The sequence below is a fragment of the Motacilla alba genome, chromosome 5 (assembly GCF_015832195.1).
Source record: "Motacilla alba alba isolate MOTALB_02 chromosome 5, Motacilla_alba_V1.0_pri, whole genome shotgun sequence".
NCBI classification, from domain to species: Eukaryota; Metazoa; Chordata; class Aves; order Passeriformes; family Motacillidae; genus Motacilla; species Motacilla alba.
The window spans coordinates 30,945,400-30,969,977 of record NC_052020.1 but is presented as its reverse complement, the minus strand read 5'-3'; the positions used below and the strand labels follow the sequence as shown (position 1 = coordinate 30,969,977).

General features: G+C 34.0%; 1 protein-coding gene across 10 annotated transcripts in view; it reads left to right on the top strand.

The window, feature by feature from the left end:
- The window catches only part of RYR3 (ryanodine receptor 3), a 190,868-nt gene that overhangs the window by 76,081 nt on the left and 90,209 nt on the right, over positions 1-24,578 (top strand). For all 10 annotated transcript variants that reach the window (XM_038139161.1, XM_038139162.1, XM_038139157.1 and 7 more), the window contains 21 exons: positions 1,691-1,824; positions 2,474-2,715; positions 3,796-3,988; positions 5,727-5,943; positions 6,135-6,239; positions 6,690-6,793; positions 7,221-7,304; positions 8,608-8,767; positions 9,196-9,343; positions 9,441-9,646; positions 10,303-10,477; positions 11,907-12,115; positions 13,274-13,458; positions 14,116-14,152; positions 14,491-14,651; positions 15,091-15,256; positions 17,684-17,770; positions 18,162-18,388; positions 19,516-20,317; positions 20,819-21,019; positions 21,279-21,381. In XM_038139161.1, the coding sequence (XP_037995089.1) occupies positions 1,691-1,824; positions 2,474-2,715; positions 3,796-3,988; positions 5,727-5,943; positions 6,135-6,239; positions 6,690-6,793; positions 7,221-7,304; positions 8,608-8,767; positions 9,196-9,343; positions 9,441-9,646; positions 10,303-10,477; positions 11,907-12,115; positions 13,274-13,458; positions 14,116-14,152; positions 14,491-14,651; positions 15,091-15,256; positions 17,684-17,770; positions 18,162-18,388; positions 19,516-20,317; positions 20,819-21,019; positions 21,279-21,381 (3,946 nt within the window). The remainder of the gene's footprint in view (positions 1-1,690; positions 1,825-2,473; positions 2,716-3,795; positions 3,989-5,726; positions 5,944-6,134; positions 6,240-6,689; positions 6,794-7,220; positions 7,305-8,607; positions 8,768-9,195; positions 9,344-9,440; positions 9,647-10,302; positions 10,478-11,906; positions 12,116-13,273; positions 13,459-14,115; positions 14,153-14,490; positions 14,652-15,090; positions 15,257-17,683; positions 17,771-18,161; positions 18,389-19,515; positions 20,318-20,818; positions 21,020-21,278; positions 21,382-24,578) is intronic.

Here is a 24,578-nt window from a genome sequence, read left to right as displayed (position 1 = left end):
TCTTATAAATCACTAATACAGAGAACCTAACCAGCTACAGATACAGTAAAGGAGAAAAGAATTTCTAAGCAGGGCTAAGGAGTATGAACTGATACAAGTAGGCATAAGAAAAAAAGTTGAAATTACAGCAGGAAGTTTAGCTTACTATTTTTATCTCCTAACAAGATTACTGTGTTATGCCAGTTTCCTAGAAAGAACCTTTTGTCTGAAACATCTCAATGTAGATCTTATAGTGAGAACTTGGAGCAGAAACAGAAAATGTACACAGGAAGAGAATTATACTGGGTGATGGATTTGTTCATTTCCATTTGTAGTGTCTTTGGCTACACCTCAGCAAGTACTGAAGAGGGGGTGGGAAGAAATAAATTCATCTGTTATTCCACAAACAGTATATCTTGTTCTCCTGCAAGATTAGAGATTCTGTTGAGATTTAGGAAATAAGGAAAATAATTAGCAAAATAGTCCTGGAAATTATTGAGTTGAAGGCCTTTTTAAATTAAAAGCCCTCTGTCAGAAATGGAGTCAGCAGAGATTATTCGCAGAGGTTATTTAAACAGTTTACATGTAAAGTCTGAGCTGCTGGTAATCATTAATGCTACTAAGATGCTTTACAGCTGAGTACTGCTCAGAGCTTATGTGGTTCTTTAAATGATTATCCTTCTGCTAGAGGGTTTCTGTCCAATAGCAGAGGTGGTAGAAAGGAAAATGCTGGGACATAGAAAAGTGTTTAAGCAAATATATTAGCTTAAGCAGCATAAGCTGTTAATGGTGGGTTTGTGTTCAATTCACTAGTCAGACAACAGGAGTAGCTGAAATGAGTTTCATATCCTGCTGTTTCTGGAGTTGTACAATAGTAATAATGCAATTGATGGTGTGAAGATGTGTCTTTTGTCGTGGAGGTGGTGTGTAGCAATCTAGACCACTTGGGCTCATTGCTCAAAGACTGTTTGTCAGAGGTCAAGTACACATTGAAGCTTCTCTGTTAGTTTGTGAAAGTGTGCAGCTCTGTTCCTCAGCATTAAGCAACCTTATGTTACCAAAACCTCTTGCTCCAGTACTCTGTAAGAATGATATTAATCTCTCAATTTTCAGACTCAAGGAAAAAAAAAAAGGAAAAAGAAATCTGAAGTTTTAGAATAACATCTTTCTGAAATTCTGTTTTGCTTTATAGTGAGCTTTTAAAGCATCTTTCATTTTATAAATAAATTGATTATTTCTCAAATTGCAAACATTGTTTCCGGAAGACACTCAAAAGTAGTCAGTCTCATTGCCATTGAGAATTATCCACTAATTTTGTACAGGAATTTTTTTGGGCTGCAGAAAATTTATCAAGGAATTTCATTTTATATTCAAATTTTTATTGAGATTTAATTAGAAAGTCTTAAAGAATTGATATATGGCTGTTTTAACTGTTTTGTCTGATCAAAATGAGAGTAAAGAATCTTAAAGGAAGGTTTCTGATGCATTCTTAAACCCTATGCTCTGATTTTATGTTCCACAAATGTTTGATATCCTCTATCAGTAGTACAGATTACACTTGGTCCAAATATGTGAAAAGTATATAGAAAACAATAATGTATATGATATCCCTTCTTTTAGGCCTATTCTGAATGTAAATTTAGCTGACAATTGAATAATAGTGTATGCTCCTAGCTACCTTTATCTTACTACTTCTGATTTTGCTTTTAAGGTTCTCGATGTGCTTTGCTCTCTCTGCGTCTGTAATGGAGTTGCAGTCCGTGCCAATCAAAATTTGATCTGTGACAATTTATTGCCCAGAAGAGACTTACTTTTGCAAACACGTTTGATTAATGATGTGACAAGGTATAGTGATATGTTAAATTAGAAAAAATTATTTCTGTTATATTAGAAAAAACTGAATTTCCATATCCTTAGTAATTAATTGAATAAAAAACTGTACCCTAAGAAATATCCCAGAACTTTCAATATTAAGAAACACCCCTTAGGATGTGATAATGTGTTATGTATTAACTTCTGAAAAAAATACATTTTTACATTTTACTGACAATATGGCATTTGTATGGAACCTGGAATCAAATAGAAACTGCTAATTCATAATCAGAGCTGCTCTAAAATGGGAGCATGAAAGTTGTTTGTTTCTCAGTCAAAACAGGGAACAGAGTATGCAAACATACTCTGAAGTACTTGTGTATTTTAAGAGGGACTTGATTTCCTGGCAACCTCACTCCTGATTTTGATTTTAGTAAATTATCTTGTAATTTCTTTTTTGACTGTAAGCTTTTGAAAGCATGGAACCTCTGCCTTAGAAGATGGTTCTACAGCAGCTTTATTAATTAATGCAAAGTGTTTTATTTAAAAAAAATATTATAAGCAAAGTTTGGGGACCTGAACTTATTTCATAATTGTAAAGAGAATTTGACAATTATACAGCAATATAATTCCTATGTCACACTTTATGTTTACACTGACTGGCTTGCATTTTCTTTCTCAGCATAAGACCAAACATATTTTTGGGTGTTGCTGAGGGCTCTGCACAATACAAGAAGTGGTACTTTGAGTTAATAATTGATCAGGTTGATCCATTCTTGACGGCTGAACCCACCCACTTGCGGGTTGGATGGGCCTCTACTTCAGGTTATGCTCCCTATCCTGGAGGTGGAGAAGGATGGGGAGGGAATGGTGTTGGTGATGACCTCTACTCTTTTGGGTTTGATGGCCTTCATCTGTGGTCTGGTGAGTACTTTGTGAGCTACCACTTACTTTTACAGTTAACAATTTTCCACGTTTACCTTCCATTATTTTTGTATATATAACATGCTATTTCATAGTGAGCTACATTCAGGACTCCAGGTCATCAAGAAGTTATTTAGAAATTCAAATCAGAGTGCTTGTCTAAGATGTTAGCCAATATTGAATTATACCTATTAGGCTTTTTAGCAGATTGCCTCTGTTTTCATGACTTTGACCGCAGAATGGCATTTTCCAGATCTGGATCAATACTGTCTTAATTCTATATGTCCAAAATAAATGGATGTATTGATCTCAGATAAATTAATTCTATACAAATTGACATTTGCATTACTATTTTACTTTGAATCCATGGTTGAAGGAAAATGACAGTTATTTTTAACCTGTTGAGAGATCTGACAAATTGAACTAAAACTTAGATAAATAGTTTCATAAAAGTTTTGTCAATAAAAAGTAATAATTTCTACGCTACTACCAACTTCATTATTTTAGTTTTAGTGTGTAGAGTATTTAATTGTAAACTATCACATTATTTTTTCATCCAGATTCCTCTTGCATGCACAGTAAATGATGGTTATTTTTCAGCTTGCTCAATATGTGGCCTATGTTTTAATGTGCAATTTTCAAGGCATCCAGACAAAATCCTTAGTTTCCCCATATTTCTCAGTACCTTTAAATGCCATATACATCTAGGTATTCTTTAATTGCTCTGAAAATAATAGAGGGGGGCCATACAAATGAAAGGTGTTTTAATGAGAGTGTATACATTGAAGTAAATTTTATTACATTAATTCTAATAATTCGTAATCTAAGAGTGTTTCATTTGTCAATTTTATTAAAATTCCTCTAGCATTGGGTTTTGTAAATAAAATATGTGTGTGCAGACACAAATAATTCAATATTTTATTCCAACACTACTGAACAATTATCCAATGTAGGAAATTACCTTTTTCCAGAGAGGACAAGGAGGCATCCATAACATACTCCATTAGAAATGGCTGAATAAATAATTTTTAAAAATTAAACCTACTTAAACATTCTGATTCCAAAATACTTTTATCCTAGGTCGGGTACCCAGAGCTGTGGCATCTGTCAATCAGCATTTATTAGCATCTGATGATGTGGTTAGCTGCTGCTTGGATTTAGGTGTACCCAGCATTTCATTCCGCATTAATGGACAGCCTGTACAGGGAATGTTTGAAAACTTCAGTACAGAAGGGTTTTTCTTCCCTGTCGTAAGCTTGTCAGCAGGTGTAAAGTAAGTACAGCTTAATTTTAGTTGTTTTCGTTGCTGTCTTATCACACAAAATATTGTCCAAATTCTAGTATGATTTATTCTGTTTTGCTGCTTCGGTTCTGCCCAAATAGCAGCTGGAAGCAAGGCAGGGAAGTAATGATTTGTTCAGTGGTGATTTCACTTAAAAGTGTCATGTGAGCCTGTAAACTATTTGATCAAGTCACAATGTCTGGACAGTATTATTTTATGGGTATTTGGTGACTTAGGGGAAATTAATTTTGTTTCATTCCAATTATCAGTGAAAAAAGCATGTTAGAAATGCAGCACCGTATTTTGCACTAATTAAGGTTCTCACTGGCTTTCTCAGCAGGGACCAAAAAAACCTCAATCATCATGAAAACTGATACTGTGTTCACAGTAGGAAACAGAACTGATGAGAAGCAGTTTTGGAATCTCTTTACTAATATTCCCCATTTCTTACCTCTTCTATAGCTAAAATACTGACATTCAAACTTACTGTAGACAATTTATATGGTTGTCTATATTCAATGAATTCAGAAAATCTCCAGAAGAATCAAACAGAATAAATGAGGGCTGGGAAAGGATTAGTAAATCAATTTCATTTATTCCCCTGGAGTGACCTTACTATGTAGCTGCATTAATACAAAGCTTTTGAAAATATTCATTGCTTTTTACTGTAAGAAATCTGCCAAAATTGGTGTGATTCTTTTCTTTTTTTTCATTCTTATTTGATGTTGCTTTTATATTTTGTGAGAGCATTTTTCTTTGTAGTTTATATAGTAACATTATAGCTGATGTTAATAGCAGATGCATGTCATCATCTGTGTCTATTACTACTAGAGAAAATACTTTTACATGGGAATCCTGAATTCATGAGTTAAGGAGGGTTTTCTGGGGTCTAATCTTTTTAAAAATGTGAAAAAAATATGTTGATCTGTTCTAATACTCCTATAGGCTTCTGGTCACTCCATCACAAAAAATGTAGGGGCTATTTCCTAGAGATAACAGTATTTTTTTTTAATAATTTCTTTGTTTGTTTACCTCTAGAGTTTGCTCACTTGAGGACCAAAGTATGCAGCTGGATAGTTTTTGTCTTTATTGTTTTTCCTGGTATATTCTTAAATTTCTTGATGAATCTATATCTGAGGAGAAAAAGAACATTTTAGGGGTTTGCAAAGAATCTTAGTTGTGCTTCTGGAACTCATTCCTAGCTGTAATATTCAGTATAATATTGTTTGCTTTCTTAATGTATTAAAGTTTTTAGTGGTTTTGGTTTTTTTTTATTTCTCTCGTATGCCAAACTGTCTGCATGTGTTCACTGAGACGTAACTTTAAAACTTTCAAGCTATGTATCAATAGTCTCAATAGTATTTTTAGAGTAACAGTCCAATTTAAAATAGATTTGTGTTTCCAAATCCCTTAAATCCATTTAAAACATCACAACTTAAAACCATTTGATTTTAAGCGAGAAATATTTCAGCATGCCACTACATTAAATAATTAGTTTTGCTTTGGCCAAAACAAATTTTCAAAATATAGTAGGTAGATGCTAGTTTTACTGACAGTATCTGTTAGTATGAATGCTTGGTAACCATTTGGTATTTACCAAAACATGAAGCACACATGCATTTTTGTAAATAGTAGTAAAACAAATGCTTAGGCTTCTACACTATTTATTCATAATGATGATATATGCTGATTATTTAAGGGTCTAATTGCTTCATTGAAAATTGCACAGAGTTCGTTTCTTGTTGGGTGGACGTCATGGAGAGTTCAAATTTCTGCCTCCTGCTGGCTATGCTCCCTGTTTCGAAGCACTGCTTCCAAAAGAGAAGATGAAATTGGAACCAGTCAAAGAATATAAAAGAGATTTTGAAGGAGTGAGGGATTTGTTGGGTACAACACAATTTCTCTCGCAAGCTTCTTTTATCCCTTGTCCAATAGACACCAGTCAGGTATGTGTAGTTAGCAATAATGGGATATATAACTTATGTCTATTCAAAACTTAAATTCACAGTATAAAATCTTCCCTCTTTCTTAGCAATTCTTCAATTGCTTGTTGTGCTGTACTGAGTAAACTAAGTGATCTTGGATATACAAGGTGTGGTAATGTCTTATTTCTGGAATTGTTATGCTCTTTCCTTAGATTGCTCTTCCTTTTCATCTTGAAAAGATCAGGGACAAACTAGCTGAAAATATCCATGAACTATGGGGAATGAATAAAATAGAACTGGGCTGGACATATGGCAAGGTATGTTTTGAATGGCCTGTCTGGCTATCAGACTTAGCCTGTATTAGGTTAAGTCTCCTACCACCCCAAACCTTGACTTGGAATTTGAATAGTGTATGCAATAGTGGTCTATACATTACCATCAACAGGTGACCATGTAAGCTAGAAGGAGACAGTGGTATTAACTTTTTGGTGACTTTTTAAACATTCAAATTCCTCAAATTCATTTGGTTGGTGAGGTTTGTTTGTTTTTTGTTTTTTTTTATTTCATTAATTATGGAGAATTATTTATAGTGTTCATTATAAGTAAATCATGGAAAAAGGAGATTTATATAGTTATGAGTAGCTGTCACTGAACAAAGATAAATGGTATTGCTTATATTGACTTCATTATGGCAAAGAATTTACTGGATTTTTACTGTGAATCTTGATTCCACCAGGAAAGTACGCTTTTCTGTTATTGTTTTGCAGATACGGGACGATAATAAAAGGCATCATCCTTGTCTTGTGGAATTCTCAAAACTGCCTGAGACAGAGAAGAATTATAATCTACAAATGTCAACTGAAACCCTCAAGTGAGATTTAAATAGAAAAGAAAATAAAGTTTTAAAAATTTATTTTTATTCAACTGCATTGTACTGTTGTAAGATATAAAAACCATTTAAATACCTCCTTCAAAGATATTCTTCTATCTTTACTAGAAGTCCCAGGAACCCAACCAGACTGATGTAGGAAAACTTTGTCTCTACAGAGAGACAAATTAAAAAACATTACCAAATCCTGTTGGTTTTAATAAAGTGGTAGAAATCTCCGGCCATAGATTTGTGCCTTTTTAGTCTTTGAAGGGCTTACTTATTATTTCTGATAAATTAAAATGTTTTGGGTTTTTAAATACCATTATTTTGGATTACTTCCTTGTTTTTAAACATAATTTCTTCTGCATATTTATAGAATGCATGAGAGCTACAATGTTGTGTTTCACTAATGCCATTTTTATGCCAGAACCCTTTTGGCCCTTGGATGTCACATTGTTCATGCCCATCCAGCAGCTGAGGAAGATCTTAAAAAAGTCAAACTTCCTAAAAAGTATGTACCTTATGGTAATAGTTATATATTAGAATTATTTATTATAAATATAAAATATTTTAAGTTCATTTAAAGTATACTGGATATGAACTCCATACATGATAAGGTCTTACAGATCTCTGGTTAGGCCTTTACTTGGCTGTGATGATGTTGGAATGTGAATACTGCTGTGCTACATCACCTCCTGAAGTGGTTGAGAGGCAGAAACAGTCACATACAGGCAATTGTAGCAGTGTTACACACCCTAGAACAGAGACTCCAAAGTTAAATACAACATCGCAGTGCTTTTCTGTCTCATAATAAAAAACAGTCTGTTCATATGATGGTAGATCTATTTACTTGAAAGAGAGTCCACCACTTCACCACAGGAGACAGAAACAACAAGTTGGACACTGGCCATTTTACATCAGTTTATCCACCCACTATATGTCTTTTTTTCCTGAAAGAAATTTATCCATGAGAAACAAAGTCAGTTGTTTAATGTGAGCAGTAAAACACATAGTTTTATGATGAGAGATGGTAATCTTGATCCAGTTGATGGCCTTAGTTAAAAAAAGTAAAATAGAACTTTTCTCAAGGTTCATACTGCAGACAGTCTAGCATAATACTGGTTCGCTATTATTCTCTTGTTAAGATACCTATTGCCTGTATGAAACATCCTAATTAATGGAAACTACCTGACTTGAGCAAAAGAGAATCTGAATATGTCTAAAAGGACAGGTTGTCCTTATATAATATGGAAGGGTTGGAGAAGATAATGGCTACTGCTGAAAAATTACTAAACTTTTTATTCAGTCAAAAAGTGGTAAGAACAATAGTTAAAATTTTTTCTTCTGTTGGAAGAAATGGTAATGCAGTCCTTACAAAATAGTTAATTAAAATACCATACTTAATGATACATAAGAGAGTTTCATAAGAAGTCATCATACAGATTTTAAAATAGAAATTACTTGAAATGTTTAAATAACAAATATATATATATATATATATATAAAGTAGTCATTCAATAAAAACTTTTGTTGCTTTATAGCAACCATTTAAGCACGTAAATATGGATCTGAGTCGCATTTAATTAGCTATTGTGCAAGTAGGTGGAAAATGAGATGGTCTAGATGGCTAGAATCCAATTTATATCCTAGTCAATAATCAAATGCAGTGGAAGATTTTTGCAAAGAAACGGGGAGAGTAGGAGATTAAAAAGTGGAGAGAGATTGTGATTTTCACCCTGTGAATGCATCATAGAAAAACTTAAATACCATAACTGGGGTATCTTGACTCTCTCTTTTGCTTTGTTGACTTACAGTTACATGATGTCAAATGGATATAAACCTGCCCCTCTTGATCTTTCTGAAGTGAAATTGTTACCTTCTCAGGAATTTCTAGTTGACAAACTAGCAGAAAATGCTCATAATGTCTGGGCAAAAGATAGAATAAAGCAAGGATGGACCTATGGCATTCAACAGGTAGGAACTTTTTACATGCATTTGGAATAAGTAAAGAATGTGAGATTTTTTTTTTATTCCAGAACATCATTTGGGAGGGAGTGTTAGTTAAGGTGACAATTACTGACTGTCCTGTAATAATTTGAAAAGCCAGAGGGGATTTGGAGCAGGAAAAGAAGGCCTACATATAAAAGTCTGGATTGTCAGACCTGTATGGTTCCAGCTGCTGGATGTATGAGAATATATTTCCACCCTTCTCCTTCATTCTTGTATTTAGGTTTTCAGTGTTATTAACAGATAATTAATTGAGCTTGCATTCATAGAACTCTTCTTCATTAATGCTGCTTCTGTAATCATTACATGATGCCAAAGTACACTCTGTCTCATTATTCCAAGTCTTTGTAACATCTAAACAGACTTTTCTTGTTGTTTTTTATAATCCCTTTCAGGATCTTAAGAACAAACGGAATCCTCGGCTAGTGCCATACGCATTATTAGATGAACGTACTAAAAAATCAAACAGAGACAGCCTCCGTGAAGCTGTCAGAACATTTGCAGGCTACGGCTATAGTATTGAGCCACCTGACCAAGAGATAGGTATGTATTTTCAATAAGAATCATGGCCTTTTTAGTGACATTTATAGTTTTGTTTTATTATTAAAAGAGGGGGTTTTTCTTCTGTTTATTTTTGCAGCTGACCAAACAATGGAAAAAGTCAGCATTGACAAGATACGATTCTTCAGAGTAGAACAATCCTATGCAGTGAAGTCTGGAAAGTGGTACTTTGAGTTTGAAGCTGTGACAGGTGGAGATATGCGTGTTGGCTGGGCCAGGCCAGGCTGTCGACCGGACGTAGAGTTGGGAGCTGATGACCAAGCGTTTGTGTTTGAAGGAAGCAAAGTCAGTACACCTTTACCTCTTTTGATCTACGAACAGGCTAGACAGAGAACTACAACATAGGTTTCCTCTGTGTACTCCACATCAACTACCAGCATGTTTTTGATTTGTATAAAGATATCTCTGAGCTCTGTTTCACACTGGATAGTACCTCCATTTTGGTTCTGGTCGTGAGATTATGCTAACAAAGAAGTGTTGGTTTATATGTGTCTTCTTAGGCTATACCAACTAAGTAGAGAAGTCTGTCAGGATTATAAAGAAGATACAGCATTCACTTCCATTTTTTATACGTGGTGTTTTACAAAAATCAAAAAAAGGTTCTTCATTAACTGAGACAACCACAGTCTGTTTTTCTTTTTCTGTTTTTTTGGGTTTCTGTGTGTACTTTCTTTCCAAGCTTGACTCCTAAAGGACCAGAAGGAGGACCCTGTCTGTAAGAAGTTGAATCCAGTGAACAGTAGTTATCAGGTTCCAAATTGCTGAAGTTAGGGTGCCTTAGTCTCTCTATGTCCCTGTTATCTCTAAGGCAAAAGTCATGATCAGTATTGTTTTAGAATTAGTTTAAGATCCTGGAAAATAAAATATCTAGGTTTCTTTATTTATTTTGTATTTAATTTTTAATTTTAGCACTCTATTTATTTTCTTGGTCTAACATTTAGGGCCAGTGTTGGCATCAAGGCAGCGGATTCTTTGGACGCAGCTGGCAACCAGGAGACGTGGTTGGTTGTATGATAAACTTGGATGACAAGTCAATCATCTTTACTCTGAATGGAGAGTTGCTTATAACCAGTAAAGGTTCAGAACTCGCATTTGCTGACTTCGTAATAGAAAATGGTAACTTCCCCTTTAAAGTCACATGGTTATTGGAAGACAAAATAATAAAACAAACAGGAAAACTGGTCTGTCATGACTCAGTGAGCTGAGAAATCATATTCCACTGATATGAACCTTCAGACTGTGCTATACATTAACTTCATAAAAATTTATTTTGAGAGTGCTTGTGTGGCACAAACTGAATTTATTTCTCCTTTAACCACATTAATGGGGTTTCAGCAGAGTGGATAAATTTTCTCACTGTTGCTAGACTTTCTCTCAAGACTTCAGTGCTAAGAAGTAGTGGTAATAATAAGCATCCTTAAAAATTTCCAAAACCTGAAAATGTAGTCTCTGATAATCTCATTGGAGCGTAAATATAATATGTTCATGTCTGTGAAGGAGAAAATGAGTACTGTGTGGTAAGAGTCTGCATCAAAAGAAAGATCTTTGCAACATGAGTCTAATCTTTATTTTCTTTCTCTCTCCTATTCAGAACTTACCCAAATATCCTATTTTCCTGGGATATTTTTCCTCTTCTGTTTTTGGCTTTTGGTTTTTCAAAAAAGTAACATCTACATGACTGTAGTAAAAGAGTTGGGGAATATTTTCAAACTGGTTTGCTTTATGTTTTCATTTACTTTTTCTTTGTAAGTGTATCTCCCCCAACCATTAATAGCTTCATACCTGCTAGTGATTGCCAGAAAACTTTGCAGTTGCTCACTGCTCTTTGATCTTACCATTGATAGAGTTTTTATGAAGGTGAAGAATAAGGGCCGTAACAAAGCTGTACTGAAGTCTCAAAATTTAGGAGAGAAAGTCTCTCCTTTAGAGGTTGAACTGTTGGCTTTTCCCTAATCTTGCTCCAAATTCTGTTTTTTTGAGGAAATGGTGAAATAAGTCAACAGCCTTTCATCCTTGTCTAAACATATATGGCGATCAAAGAGTTGAGTCCAAAAAATGCTAGCACTAAAGGAGTGTGTATTTGTCCATTGTGAATGATGGGGAATGAAAGCTGGCAAAAACCCAATTGTACCTACTGATGATGAAGTAAATTTCAAACAAATGTATTGAGATACTTGAACCTCATCTCAAAGCCCTTTTGAAAATTTTGTGCCCTCAGAAACCATAATTAATTTCTGTTAATAACTTTGATCTAGCCAAGGTTGGCTTCCAGTGACCAGCTTGTTGTATAAAGCCATGTTTATTAGTCTAAAAATGAGAAAGATAACAAATATAAATGTGATGGTGCCTAAGTTCTCGGGGTTTTGGTAGCAATTATATTGAACTTAGACATTAGTATTTAAGGTGGCTTTAAATCCTTGCTTCTATAGTCATTTCATGTGCATTACTTGTAGGAGCTAAAGTTTAGTTCACATTAGACGGATTGAAAATAAAGAACGTCTGGTTTTAAACTAAGTTATTAAGTTTTGTTGTTTTTTTTCTCCAGGCTTTGTTCCAATTTGTGCACTGGGCCTATCTCAGATTGGTCGCATGAACCTTGGAATGGATGCCAGTACATTCAAGTATTATACAATGTGTGGCCTCCAAGAAGGTTTTGAACCTTTTGCTGTTAACATGAACCGAGATGTTGCTATGTGGTTTAGTAAACGCTTACCAACATTTGTCAATGTGCCAAAAAATCATCCTCACATTAAGGTAACATTACATGTCAGGGAGGCACCTGTTCAATGATTGTTTGTTTAGCAAGCTGAGACATTAAACCCTTACTAATACTTACTGTCATCAGATAGTTTGTCATATTACTCTATTAAGTAACTCTTAGATAATTCCAGATGATCTTGTCTATCTTCTTTTTCATTTATGGTAGGTATATCCATAGGAATCCATACTATCTGGTTTATTATATGACTTAATTTATGTTGGGGTTAGCCACTGGAAATATGTTAGTTATGGGGTTTTTTTTATATTCTATCTTACATACACTTTCGCTTTCTAAACCTTCTCTACTATAAATTTTTCTTAAATATCTGAAAATTGTTCTGCTAAAGTCTGAGGACATTTAAGTGTACCTGTGATGTCACAGATTCTTTCATTGTGATGCACCAGTGATAGGAATTCCAAAACTTCCTAACTAATCTATCCTAGAGCAGAATAATATATTCTGTCTTTTCTATAAATTGTTTCAAATTAATATATTCCAAAATTAAATGTTTGAGTTCCTGAGGAGATTGTTAACTACAATCTCTCTAGGCCATTTACTTCAATTTAATTTAAGTGTAGCCAATTATTCTTTCATGATTGTCTCTGAAAATTTCACTGAATTCCAACTAAATGATTTCAGCCTTTTTTTTATTTTATCAGGATTATTTCATCACTGTTCCTGTCTTTAAAAGTTTTTAAAATATTCCTATCACTGAATTTGAAAATGCACTTTTTCAGCTCAAGGGAAAGTAATACCAGACACAAAGCCCATAATGACCCTCTGAACAATTCTAATTGATTTTTCTTCTCATTGTGGTCAGAAATTACTGATTCTTGTGGTACAGTTTTTCAGTGACTTGTGTACTCAAAATGAATTAGTTTAATAAACTATTTTATTAATTTTTAAATTTTTTTACTCCCAAATTGAACATTTTGAAAATATTTACTGAAGTCAGGATCTACTGAATCTGTTGATTCCCTTGCTTTTCAGGTTAAATTCAGTATCAGAGAACAAAGTTGCATAGTTTTGAAGATAATTAATTATGAAAAATTTAATTTTGCTCTTTCAATTTTCTCATCCTCTAGTTGCTTAATGGAAGTGTTCAGCATCATTTGTATAGACTTATTTAAAAATATTTCTGTTATTTTTAGATATGGAGAATTGATGGGACCATTGAGAGTCCACCTCGGTTAAAAGTTACTCACAAAACATTTGGCACACAGAACAGCAATTCAGACATGATATATTGTCGTTTGAGTATGCCCATTGAATTCCACTCATCGTTCAACTTCGGCATGGGTGTGGAAAATGCCTCCTCTGATGTTTTCCAGAAACGGTTAGACTTGGGTTTGATTATCCTACTTGGTGCTTTCATTGTAAATGTACTGCTTTATTATTTTTTGTTATTGTATACTCAAAATTTCTGTGCATTAAGAACAGATTACCATAAAATGCTGTGTCCAGACAAGAGAGAACCTTTTCTAAATAGATGCATCACAAGGTCTATAGATCTTTGCCTAAGCAGCTCCATTTTTTTTTCAGAATAATTATGATTTGCAAAAGCTAGGCTGGAAAACCAGCTCAGAGACTTTTGCCCTTTGGATTATTGCTCATCAACATCATTGCTCAGTACCTCATTGCTACCAGAAAAGTGTCTAATTTAATAAAAGAAAAAAAGATTGTGGGACAGCATTTTAAAGATATTGGGTATTAATGCATTCTGCCCCTTTCAGAGTTATCTCTATCTTTATTTAACTGCTGTAAATCTGCCTCTTCTCCCACTCTCTACCTTAATTGCAATCAATATTTTACTTGTATATTTGTATCCTATACAGTCTTTGCTAATGCATACTCAGTACCAAGCAAAGCTGGTTATCTAGTAAGCTAGCTTACTAGGTAGTTTGCTTTTAAGTATACTTAGCCTAATATTGACTATTTTTTTGCTACTTTTTTTTAAAAATTTAATTATTTACTGATTTTCCTTTATCTGTAGAAAGCACAGCCAAGAAACTGCTCCTCCTTCTACTACAGTAAGTACATATGTTGAGATGCTTAATTCTTCTGAAGTTTTGAAGTAGATTTATTTGTGGCAACATGTTCATTAGAAATAAATCCGTTGAAAGAAGCCTTTTTAATAACACTGTTTATAAATAATGATGTCCAGAGCTGCATGATTTGCAACTTGTGTAAACATAAACCCCATCAACTTAAAACACTAGTCTGTTTTGTTTAATTTAAGAATATTTTAAATTACTTATTAGAAGAATGTGAATTACTATTATTAAAGTTCGATATATAGGAGATTTGATTATTCCTTGATAAAATAATTTAAATTTATATTATTAATATGCTCTTTTCCTCCTTTCAGTATTTTTACTCACTACGGATATTTGCTGGCCAAGACCCATCCTCTGTCTGGGTTGGCTGGGTAACACCAGACTATCATTTTTACAGTGAGAATTTTGACCTAAATAAAAATTGTACAGTGACAGTTACTTTAGGTGATGAGAGAGGCAGAGTTCATGAAAGGTAAGGAATTATTCATAGTGCATTAAAGTTTTTATTTTAATACTGTTGTTTGAAAGTCAGATGTTTATAAGCTTGATGTTATTTTAAACATTAATTTAAACTAATAAGAAAATTGATTATGGAATATGAGTTTTCTTTGCTCATTTATATATGAATGTGTTTTAGGTAGACAAGTTAAAGTGAATTTATCATTAATGTTCTGTTGCAAAGAAAACTTCTTTTGGAAAGAATTTTAAATGCAAGATGCTTCTTTAATTTAACATCTGTATTTACTCCCTGTGGATGAAGCAGTTTGTTTAACTGTAACTTAAAAGTGCACACAGAAGCCTGTGAAATTTTTTCATAACTACGAAAAAGAAAAGAAAAGGTATTCCTCCATTTACAGTTTATCTCCACCAAGTTCAGTGTGACCTATGCTTTGTTCTTGTCACTCTTTCAGTGTGAAACGCAGCAACTGCTACATGGTTTGGGGAGGAGATGCAATTGCTAATTCCCAGAGATCAGGTCGCAGTAATGTTGATATAGAAATTGGATGCTTTGTTGACCTGGCTACTGGAATGGTGTCATTCACAGCCAATGGAAGAGAGCTTGGCACTTGTTATCAGGTATTATCAGATTTTCAGGAAGCAATCTAGTAAGATGCTTGTTTTTATGCTACTTCTTTTTTTTCCAGAAAATAACTGGACACCCTTTGTGTGATGATAACATGTTTTCTATGTCATTCTGATTTATCCTTCTTGTTCTCACGTCTTGTAAGGCTATGTTTTTTTTGAGTTGTTTCAATATGTTTGGATAAATATTTTTTTTACATCTCTGTGTGGTTCAGAATCTTGATTAATAAAGTTAATTCTTTAAATTATTTTTTCAACTGAATGTGTTATACAATAAAGAGGAAATAAATATTTTAACTAGCAGAAGGTCAAAATTAGACTTAAGATATAATTTTTGATATGAATTAAGAAGAAAAATTTAGTTCATTATTACCAGGGGTTGTGTCTTCTGCAGATAGCTGTGATTTGGTGACCTTATGATTTGATAAGTTTCAAAACCTAAAGTTCAAATATGCATTAATGCAGAAAGCCTGAATAAGAGGGGTGGGCCCTGAATGCTATTAATACCATAAAAACATGGTGTCATTTTAAAAATGGATCAGTGGTTGACAGGAGTTTTCAGCACCAGACTATTGAGATTTCCTCTCAGTAAGATCAGTTGTCCATAGTAAAGCACTCACTGTGGAACAGGTTGTCCAGTATTAGCAACAATTCATTGCTTTCTTCTATGTCAGCCCCTCAAATACAGACAAAACTGGAATGTTGTTTGACTTTAATGGAACTTTTATACTGACTCCATTGAAAATGAATGTGGCAGGGTTGCACACAGCGTGTACATGGGGGTGGGAGGTTGTCTAGTAATTGTGATTTTGGAATATTTTGTAATAGTGGTCAGTAACTTCAGTGCCATACTGGGAGAATATTGAATGTCAGCACACTGGCAAAAGAAAACAGGTGGTTGAAGTGCTTAAGCACTGCTTTGTTGTTTTTCTAACCAGATACAAATCAAAAGCTTCTGAGCAAACCCATGAAATTTTGGTGTGTTTCTTTGCAGTGGATGTTTGTGGGTTTTTTCATGGACAGCCTTTAGCTGCTCTTCTTGATAGGAGATGTAGGACAAGACAGATGTGGAAGATGCACATTATTGAATTTAGTGTAAATAACACTTTCAGGCTTTTCTTTATATGACTTGCAATAAATATTACCATATTCTCTGTACTAAATCTAAATCTCAGAAAATACCAGTATTTCTCCTCTGTTTCTTTATCATGGAAAAACACCTAAAGTTCTTTTAGGAAATATTTTCTCAAAAAAACCTGCTACACCTGGTCTGCTGAAAAATGAGATGATCCAGCATTTTCTATAGATATAAAATAGTATACCCAACAAGGTTGTTACAAATAATGGTGAAATATTTTTTTAATTTTAGCTTTGAGTAATTTAATTATTTATTCTCTTTTTAATAGCAATGAAAATAATATTATGTAGTTTTCATTTCCATGTCTTGAATATTTTACAATAAACTAAGACCTTTAAAATATTTTACTAAATCAAATCTCTCACTCCAACTGCCACAACTAATTTGTATTTGTCCAGTCTAGGTAATTATTCTAGTCTTATAACAGTTTACATATACTTTTCAGTTTTCTTAAATGAAATAGAAAGACAATATTTGTTTGCTGTTTTCATTTTAAAAGGCCTATAGGTCAACATATTTAAGAGAGGAAATTAATTTTTCTCTAGTTCTTGATCCAGCTATTGAATGCCAGGGTGATATTCAGAAAAAACCCCAACACAACAAGTAGAACAGAAGGCCTTTTTTTTTCTGGATTTGGGGTTGTGGTTTTTTTAACTTAGCAAAAAATTTGGAATGTTAATACCTACCCCTAGATTATTTTGTCTATGCCCATAGTCACAGTTCTGAGCAAACAGTATTTGATCGATCATTCTCCTCAGAGTTAGGAGTTGTACTCCTTCACAGCACAAATATTGTAGTTGTGCTTGTTATGTACAGTGCCTGTACATGATACACAAAATACACCATGATGTGACTAATATATTTAATTGAATTTCTGAAACTTTGACTTAATTGTATTGATGTAATTTTTTCTGCCACACTGGAGCACTGAATTTTTAAAAATCATTTACTGTTCTATAATTATATTTTTAATTCTTTATTTCATGGCAGTGGTTCCTCTTATAGGTGTTGAGAGCACATAAGGCTACAAAACACCTGTCTCAAAAATCAGGTGGTCCTATAAAATAACTGTGAATACTTTATTATAGTATAAGTAAACTATAGTATAAGTAAATTTTATTATAGTATAAGTAAACTATTCAACACTTTATTTAGAAAATTATATAAATTATTTTATGATGAAGTGTAAGGTGTACAGTATTTCTTTTCTATCATATTCAGGGAGATGATTTTTTTTTTCCATTTTCAATTTTTAAAAAAATTTCATTTCATTTCACTTCTAGGTTGAACCAAACACAAAGCTTTTTCCAGCAACTTTTTTACAGCCTACAAGCACTAACTTGATTCAGTTTGAACTTGGTAAATTAAAGGTAGGAAGTATTTTTGTATTCCATAGAAAGACAATCTTTATGCAAATGTGTTCTTTTAAATCTGTTTATTTTCATGTAAATTCCTGCTCAATTAAAATTGTTTAGGAAGGCTGAATCAAGGGCATGACTTGTAATTTGACTTCTATGTTTACTTCTGTAAATGTTATTATATGCAGTTAATTGATTATCTGCAATTGTCAAAATAAACTAATATTATTTGAGGATAACACCATTATTGTTGGGGGATTTTAATGAATTTTGTATGTTGCAATAACTTCTACCTTTCTATGATCTCCTTGTTATTTAAACCTTATACTTCCTTTTGGTGTTATGAGTTTATTAATAATTCCATGTTTCAAAAATTATTAATTAATACATATATTTGTTTCAGAATACCATGCCCTTATCAGCAGCAATTTTTAAAAGTGAAGAAAGAAATCCTATTCCTCAGTGTCCCCCTCGCCTTGATGTACAAACAATTACACCAGTTTTATGGAGCCGCATGCCAAACAGCTTCCTCAGAGTAGAAACTGAGCGTGTCAGTGAGCGTCATGGCTGGGTTGTACAGTGCTTGGAACCTCTGCAGATGATGGCACTTCATATTCCAGAAGAAAACAGGTACATTGATAATGAGATAAAATTACTTGATGGGGACAAAATACACTGAAAAAATATGTCAGTGTATTGATTAAACCTGCCTTGCTGAATATTTACCTTATAGCTGTTGAGAATTTCTGATCTCACCTGATATCATACCAGGTATTATTGTATTCATAAAATCTAAGTAAATACAGGAGACTGAACTTTAATGTTACGTACCAAGTTTTGCATGCATAAAAGAAAGTATGACTATTTGATTTTATTTAAATTTCAATTGAAATAGCATCTCTTAAATCTGTATGTCTTTAAACATGGAGATTTCTCTCAGCTTGAGAAAAACAAGCATAAAGAACATGCAAGTACTATTTTTCCAATTTTTTTCTGTAATAGAAACCTGTAATCTCTTCCTGTTTCATTCGCACTGAATTTACATTAATTAAATTCTTATGTTCTTACTGACAAGATCATACCTTTCTTTGATTTTCATTAGGTTTTATCTTCAGAGTGAGGATAATAAAGATCTATCCAAATGTCAAATGTCATTACCAGTGAAAAATCAAACTATCAGCAAAAGTGTAGCAGAAAGATCATTTAACAGCTGTACTTTTATTAGTAATTATTAAATTTCTTTTAATGATTCAAAACTCAATTTTATTTATTGTTAGTAAAACTGAATTCATGGAAAGAGTGAAATACACTGGGTCTTGTGGAAAAAATGAACCCGTAATCCTGAGTAAACTACAAAAGCACTGTTTAGGAATGGTAGTAATGCAGATTTTCAGCAAGCCTAATAAACCTATTTTAAAAACAAGTTCTAATTTACAATAGATTCCAAAGAAGCACCTCCATCTTAGATTTTGGTGGTTTTTTTCCCTATGGAGTAATGATTTTGAACAGTCTCAGTAAATTATTCCCACCATTTACTGAGTTTTAATGATGCACACACAAAGATTAGTTAGTATCAAATTTTATATTAGTGGCTTGAAGAGGAACTGAGAAAATGTTCCTCTTCAAACCACTAATATAGAAGTTGATACTAACTAATCTTAGTTAGTATCAGAATGTTCAGAGATTATAGAACTTTCTTTTTTCAAAGTCTTTATTCATGGAATTGACTGGTGTTCTGTTTCTTTATTTCATAACAGATGTGTTGATATTTTGGAACTATGTGAACAAGAAGATTTGATGATGTTCCACTACCACACCTTAAAGCTCTATAGCTCAGTTAGTGCTCTAGGTAACACTAGGGTTGCTTATGCACTTTGTAGCCACGTGGATGTATCTCAGCTATTTTTTACAATAGATAATCAATACTTACCTGGACTTCTCCGTTCTGGATTCTATGACTTGCTCATTAGTATTCACTTGGAGCATGCCAAGCAAGCCAAGCTCATGATGAGCAATGAGTTTATCATTCCAGTTACCGATGAAACTCGAAATATTAAACTATATCCCGATGAAACAAAGAAGCATGGTTTACCTGGAGTAGGGCTTAGCACTTGTCTTAAACCAGCCTTTAATTTTTCTACTCCATGCTTTATCGCGACCAGCGAAGATCATCAGACATCCATCCCAGAGATACCCCTGGAGATACTTAAATCCAAGGCCATAAGTATGTTGACAGAGGCAGTGCAGTGCAGTGGGAGTCATATACGAGACCCTGTTGGAGGACAGGTTGCATTCCAGTTCGTTCCTGTCCTTAAACTGATAGCAACACTGCTTGTAATGGGTGTTTTTGATGATGATGATGTGAAGCAGGTGTTACTCCTCATTGATCCCACTGTGTTTGGAGAACACAAGGAAGAAACAGAAGAGAGGACAGAGAAGGAAGAAGTGACGCAAGTTGAAGAAAAAGCTGTAGAAGCTGGGGAGAAAGCAATCAAACAAACAAAGGCTCCTGCAAAGGGCTTGTTGCAGACAAGATTACCAGAATCTGTTAAGCTTCAGGTGACCATTTATTATAAATGTGTTACTTATATTCTACTCTTGATGAAAAAATGATTGTATTTTTTGTCTGTTCTCTGCTTAATAAGATTTGAAATTCTGAAGGCCTTTAATTCCATTTTGCCTTAAAACCTCAAATTCATTTAAAAAAAATGGATGATGGTGCAGTTCTTCCTACATATATCTACACTTAAATAGATATGTGAATACATACTTACTTCATAAGAACCAAAAGCTTAGACTAGGTAATCTTTAAGGGACCCTTCCAAGCCAAACTAGTTTGTGATTTCTAGATATTTTGGGTGCATGGAGTAATATATTGTGTGAGCAATATATTATCAATCAGATAATGAAACCACCATTTTTGTATCCTTCACAGTGTTGAAACAAAAATATGGGAAAAATGTCTCTCATTTTTACGGTCTGATGCACTGTATAGTATGTGCTCACGTTCTTCCCCAGAGTTTGTAAAGCTGTTGAGATTGTCTATTTTCTCTACCCTAGATGTGTCATTTACTCAATTATTTTTGTGACTGTGAACTACAACATAGAGTGGAAGCAATTGTATCGTTTGCAGACCGTTATGTATCAAAATTGCAGTATAACCAGAAATACAGGTACAATGAACTGATGCAAGCCTTGAACATGTCTGCTGCATTGACTGCCAAGAAGACTAAAGAATTTCGGTCTCCTCCTCAAGAACAGGTAATATTAAGAAAAAGATGGAATTAAAGATTAAAAAAAGTCTTTATGACGACAAAATAAAGTCCTGACTCACTGGAGAACCAAAATGAATTTGCAAATAAATGTATTCCATGCCACAAAATACTGAATGTCAGAATGTTGAAACTTGTGTTCTAGAACGTATGCTGTAACTGAAGTTATAAACAGGTAAAGTATGGCTATATACTAGAATATGTCCTAGGCTATTTCAGTGTTTTAACTGTGTTTTAATCCCTTAAAGATTAATATGTTGCTGAATTTTCAACTGGGAGAGGATTGTCCCTGTCCAGAGGAGATTCGGGAGGAGCTATATGAATTTCATGATGATCTTCTAATTCACTGTGGTGAGTGGCAAGTTGTTGATACAAGTTTTATTTGTCTTTTTGGCACTTGACAGATCAGTTGAAAAATATACTACCGTGAGTTTTTTTTTTTTATTAGATGTGCTACTGCCTACAAAGTGACTTTACTGACAAACTTCGGTGTATATTACAAAAAAATATGGGAAGCCTGTGCATGGTTTTTATTTTCACTGCTAAATCTCTATTAAATATTATCTAACATTATTCTGTTTATATACCAGTTTTAGACTTATTGGGGAAAATATAATCCAAACAAGTAGGTTGGCTTACCTTAAAAATTTTATATAAGCACTTGTATGAGTTCAAGCAGATAAATGTATTGAGGGAACAAAATTGCTGCAAAGCTGAGCATCAGAAAATAAATTTTAAAAAAGCAGATGTGGAGTTCTTTGCCTGCTTTAGCTTAGTTTCCTCTTGTATGCATAACTGTGAGAGTCAGTCAAAATAAAACACTCTTGCACTGCATACTACAGCTTGGATTGTCTCCACCCATTTAATTTGGATTTCCTGTACAATTTTATGTGGGTTTTTTTGATGTCTATTTTTTTGTTAGTTTATTGAGTTTGTTGAGATCTTAGTCTAATTCAGACAGTCATGAAATTATTAACATCCCTAGTCTGAGTCATCTAATTATTACTGTTCATTGCCAGCAATTATGCAGTTAAAACTGAAATAAACAAGCTTTTTCCATCGACCTACTTGGTAGACATATTCATAGTTACTCTTCCAGTGTATTGCTTAGTTCTATGGTTTTTGGCATCCATTTTCTCCAAAAAGAAGGGGCCAACATCATTACAGTGAGTTGACAGCATCTCAATCTCTTCCCCAGGAAGAGCATGATATTTCTAATGCTTAGTTCTTCTTCCTCCACCTTCTTGCTTGAGGTCATTATCAAACATCTACCAATACAGTCTTATAAATCTTCCTTTGCTGGTTATCCCTAAAACCAGTGTTACCTGGTTCATGGAAGTGTACTGTTTTAATGGCCTGTAATTAAGTTTCTGTTTTCTGTTTGGAGGCATGGTGCCTCCTATATAATTCTGTGCTTGTACTGTTAAGGGTTCTGATATTATTTTGCATTGCTATATCTGAGTACCCTCTTAGAATTTCAAGTAACCAGCAAGCTGTGATTTCATGATAAGTCAATTGTAATTTTTCAACTACCTCAGCCTCAGCCAAAGATGAGTAGGTCTGCAGGTATCTAAGCTGTGCTCCATCACTTTACTTCTGAGGGTGTTGTACAAGACAGTATTAGAAGTCCTTAAAATCAAGATTTGTGTATGTAAGGTAGAAATTTAGTTGGTTTATCATTACTTGTTTTTCACAATCCTCAGTTAATTGTTATTCATCATTTCTTCTAAGTCCTTACCAAAAACTGTTTCTTTCCTTCCATAATTTTTCTTTCAAGTGTTAAAGTGAATAGCTAGTATTCTCCTATTTACTTCTCTTTCTCTCTGTTTTTATTACATCTATTATAATAAATTATTACAGCCACCTCCATTGTTCAGTCACTTAGCCCTCGATCCGACCTCTGGTTTCCAAAGGTAATGCCCATTTGGCAGCACAGAGTACTCTAAGACTCCAGGATGGAGATTATGAAAGCTCCACAACTTGGAAATGTCTTAACTCCACAATCAATTAATTTCAGTTTAAAACCTTGCGGCTACTATGATCATTGAGTTAGTTTAGCTCCTGGTCACTCTTCATATTTTGTGAAGTGAACCACTAGTTATTGTATGCATATTGCATGCATTGAGACTTACTTTTTAGGGATGCACTTTTATTATTTGTTTACTACATTGTAAATGTGTATTTTGAATGAGAGTTCAAGATAGAGAAAGCACTGTCTCATGATTAAAACAGTTTAAAGATCCTCTGGATTCCATGCAAAACCATATTCATTAATTTGTACAGACTTATCAGAGGTGGTTGCTGTGGATAAATGCTCCTCATTATCTGTATCCTGACTTGGTCCTGAAAATCAGTACTAAGCAATCACAGCTGCAGATTAAATGAATAGGAGTTCTGCTTGGAATGTTTAATCAGCTTTTTAGGACTAAGTATACTTTGCCATCTAAGTGGAAAACTATGTATGCAATCAAGTAATTAAAGGCTTCTTCATAATGAATATAAGCAAATAGTTACTCAGGCAGTCTTAATCCTAGCACGTTGTAACTGGGAGTGGTTAATTTTGCTGGCAAAATAATGGTCCTCTATCATATTTTTATGTGTAATTTCTTACTTATTAAAAAAACCAAACAAATTTACAGCATATTTGGTAGCATCATATCAAACTAACAGTTACCTGGGTTTAACCATCACAGTGCACAGACCTCTGCCACTTGAAGGAAGCAATTAGCCAGTAGCAACATCAGACAGTCAGCTTCTGAATGGATTGCAACTATAAGATGATGCAGAATGAACAACGAATGATATGGACCCCACCTGGAGGAATCAGAGACCTCATCTACCCCAGTCCAACACTCTTTTAACTCATGATCCCAGTGCATTTCTTCCTGTCTGTCCATTTCAGCTTCTTCGGAGTTCCTCTCCCAGCATCCTTCTCTCGTGTCCAGGCCCTAGGTTTTATTTCAGTGCCAGATAGTTTGTTCCTTTAATATCCTTGTCTGCTTTCTCTTTCCTTTCATTGCTGATGACATTTCCTGTTCTTACTTTTTTTCCAGACTGACTGTATCCCCTCTTCTTTCTTAACTTTTCATTTTGCCAAGCCAGTTCCACTTAGCCCATTTCTTAAATTCTGTACATACTGTCCAATTTCAATTTTGACTTCCTTCATTTCCTCTCAGTGCCTTTGAATTTTATCACTTAGTCACTCCTGGTCATAATTTCCCCTCCCCCTTTCATAGCTGACAGCAGCAGAGTTTCTCCAACTTGATTATCACATGTCTGTTCAATTTCTTTCTCAGTTAACTGTTTAGGACCAGCTACTGCAGTTTATTCTTTTCCCCCCTGCTTCAGATTGTAGGTCTAGTATCCTGTCAGAAAAACTTTTCCTTTCCTCAATTTCTCTTTGACCAGCAAAAGCTTACATTTCAGCTTGGCACAATCTCTAATCTGGAGAGAGCCTGCTTAGTTGTTCTTTACTTCTGCACATAACACATGTGCTGTCTGATGATCACTAGAGGTGTGAGAGACTTTGAATGGTTGTGAAGCAGTGT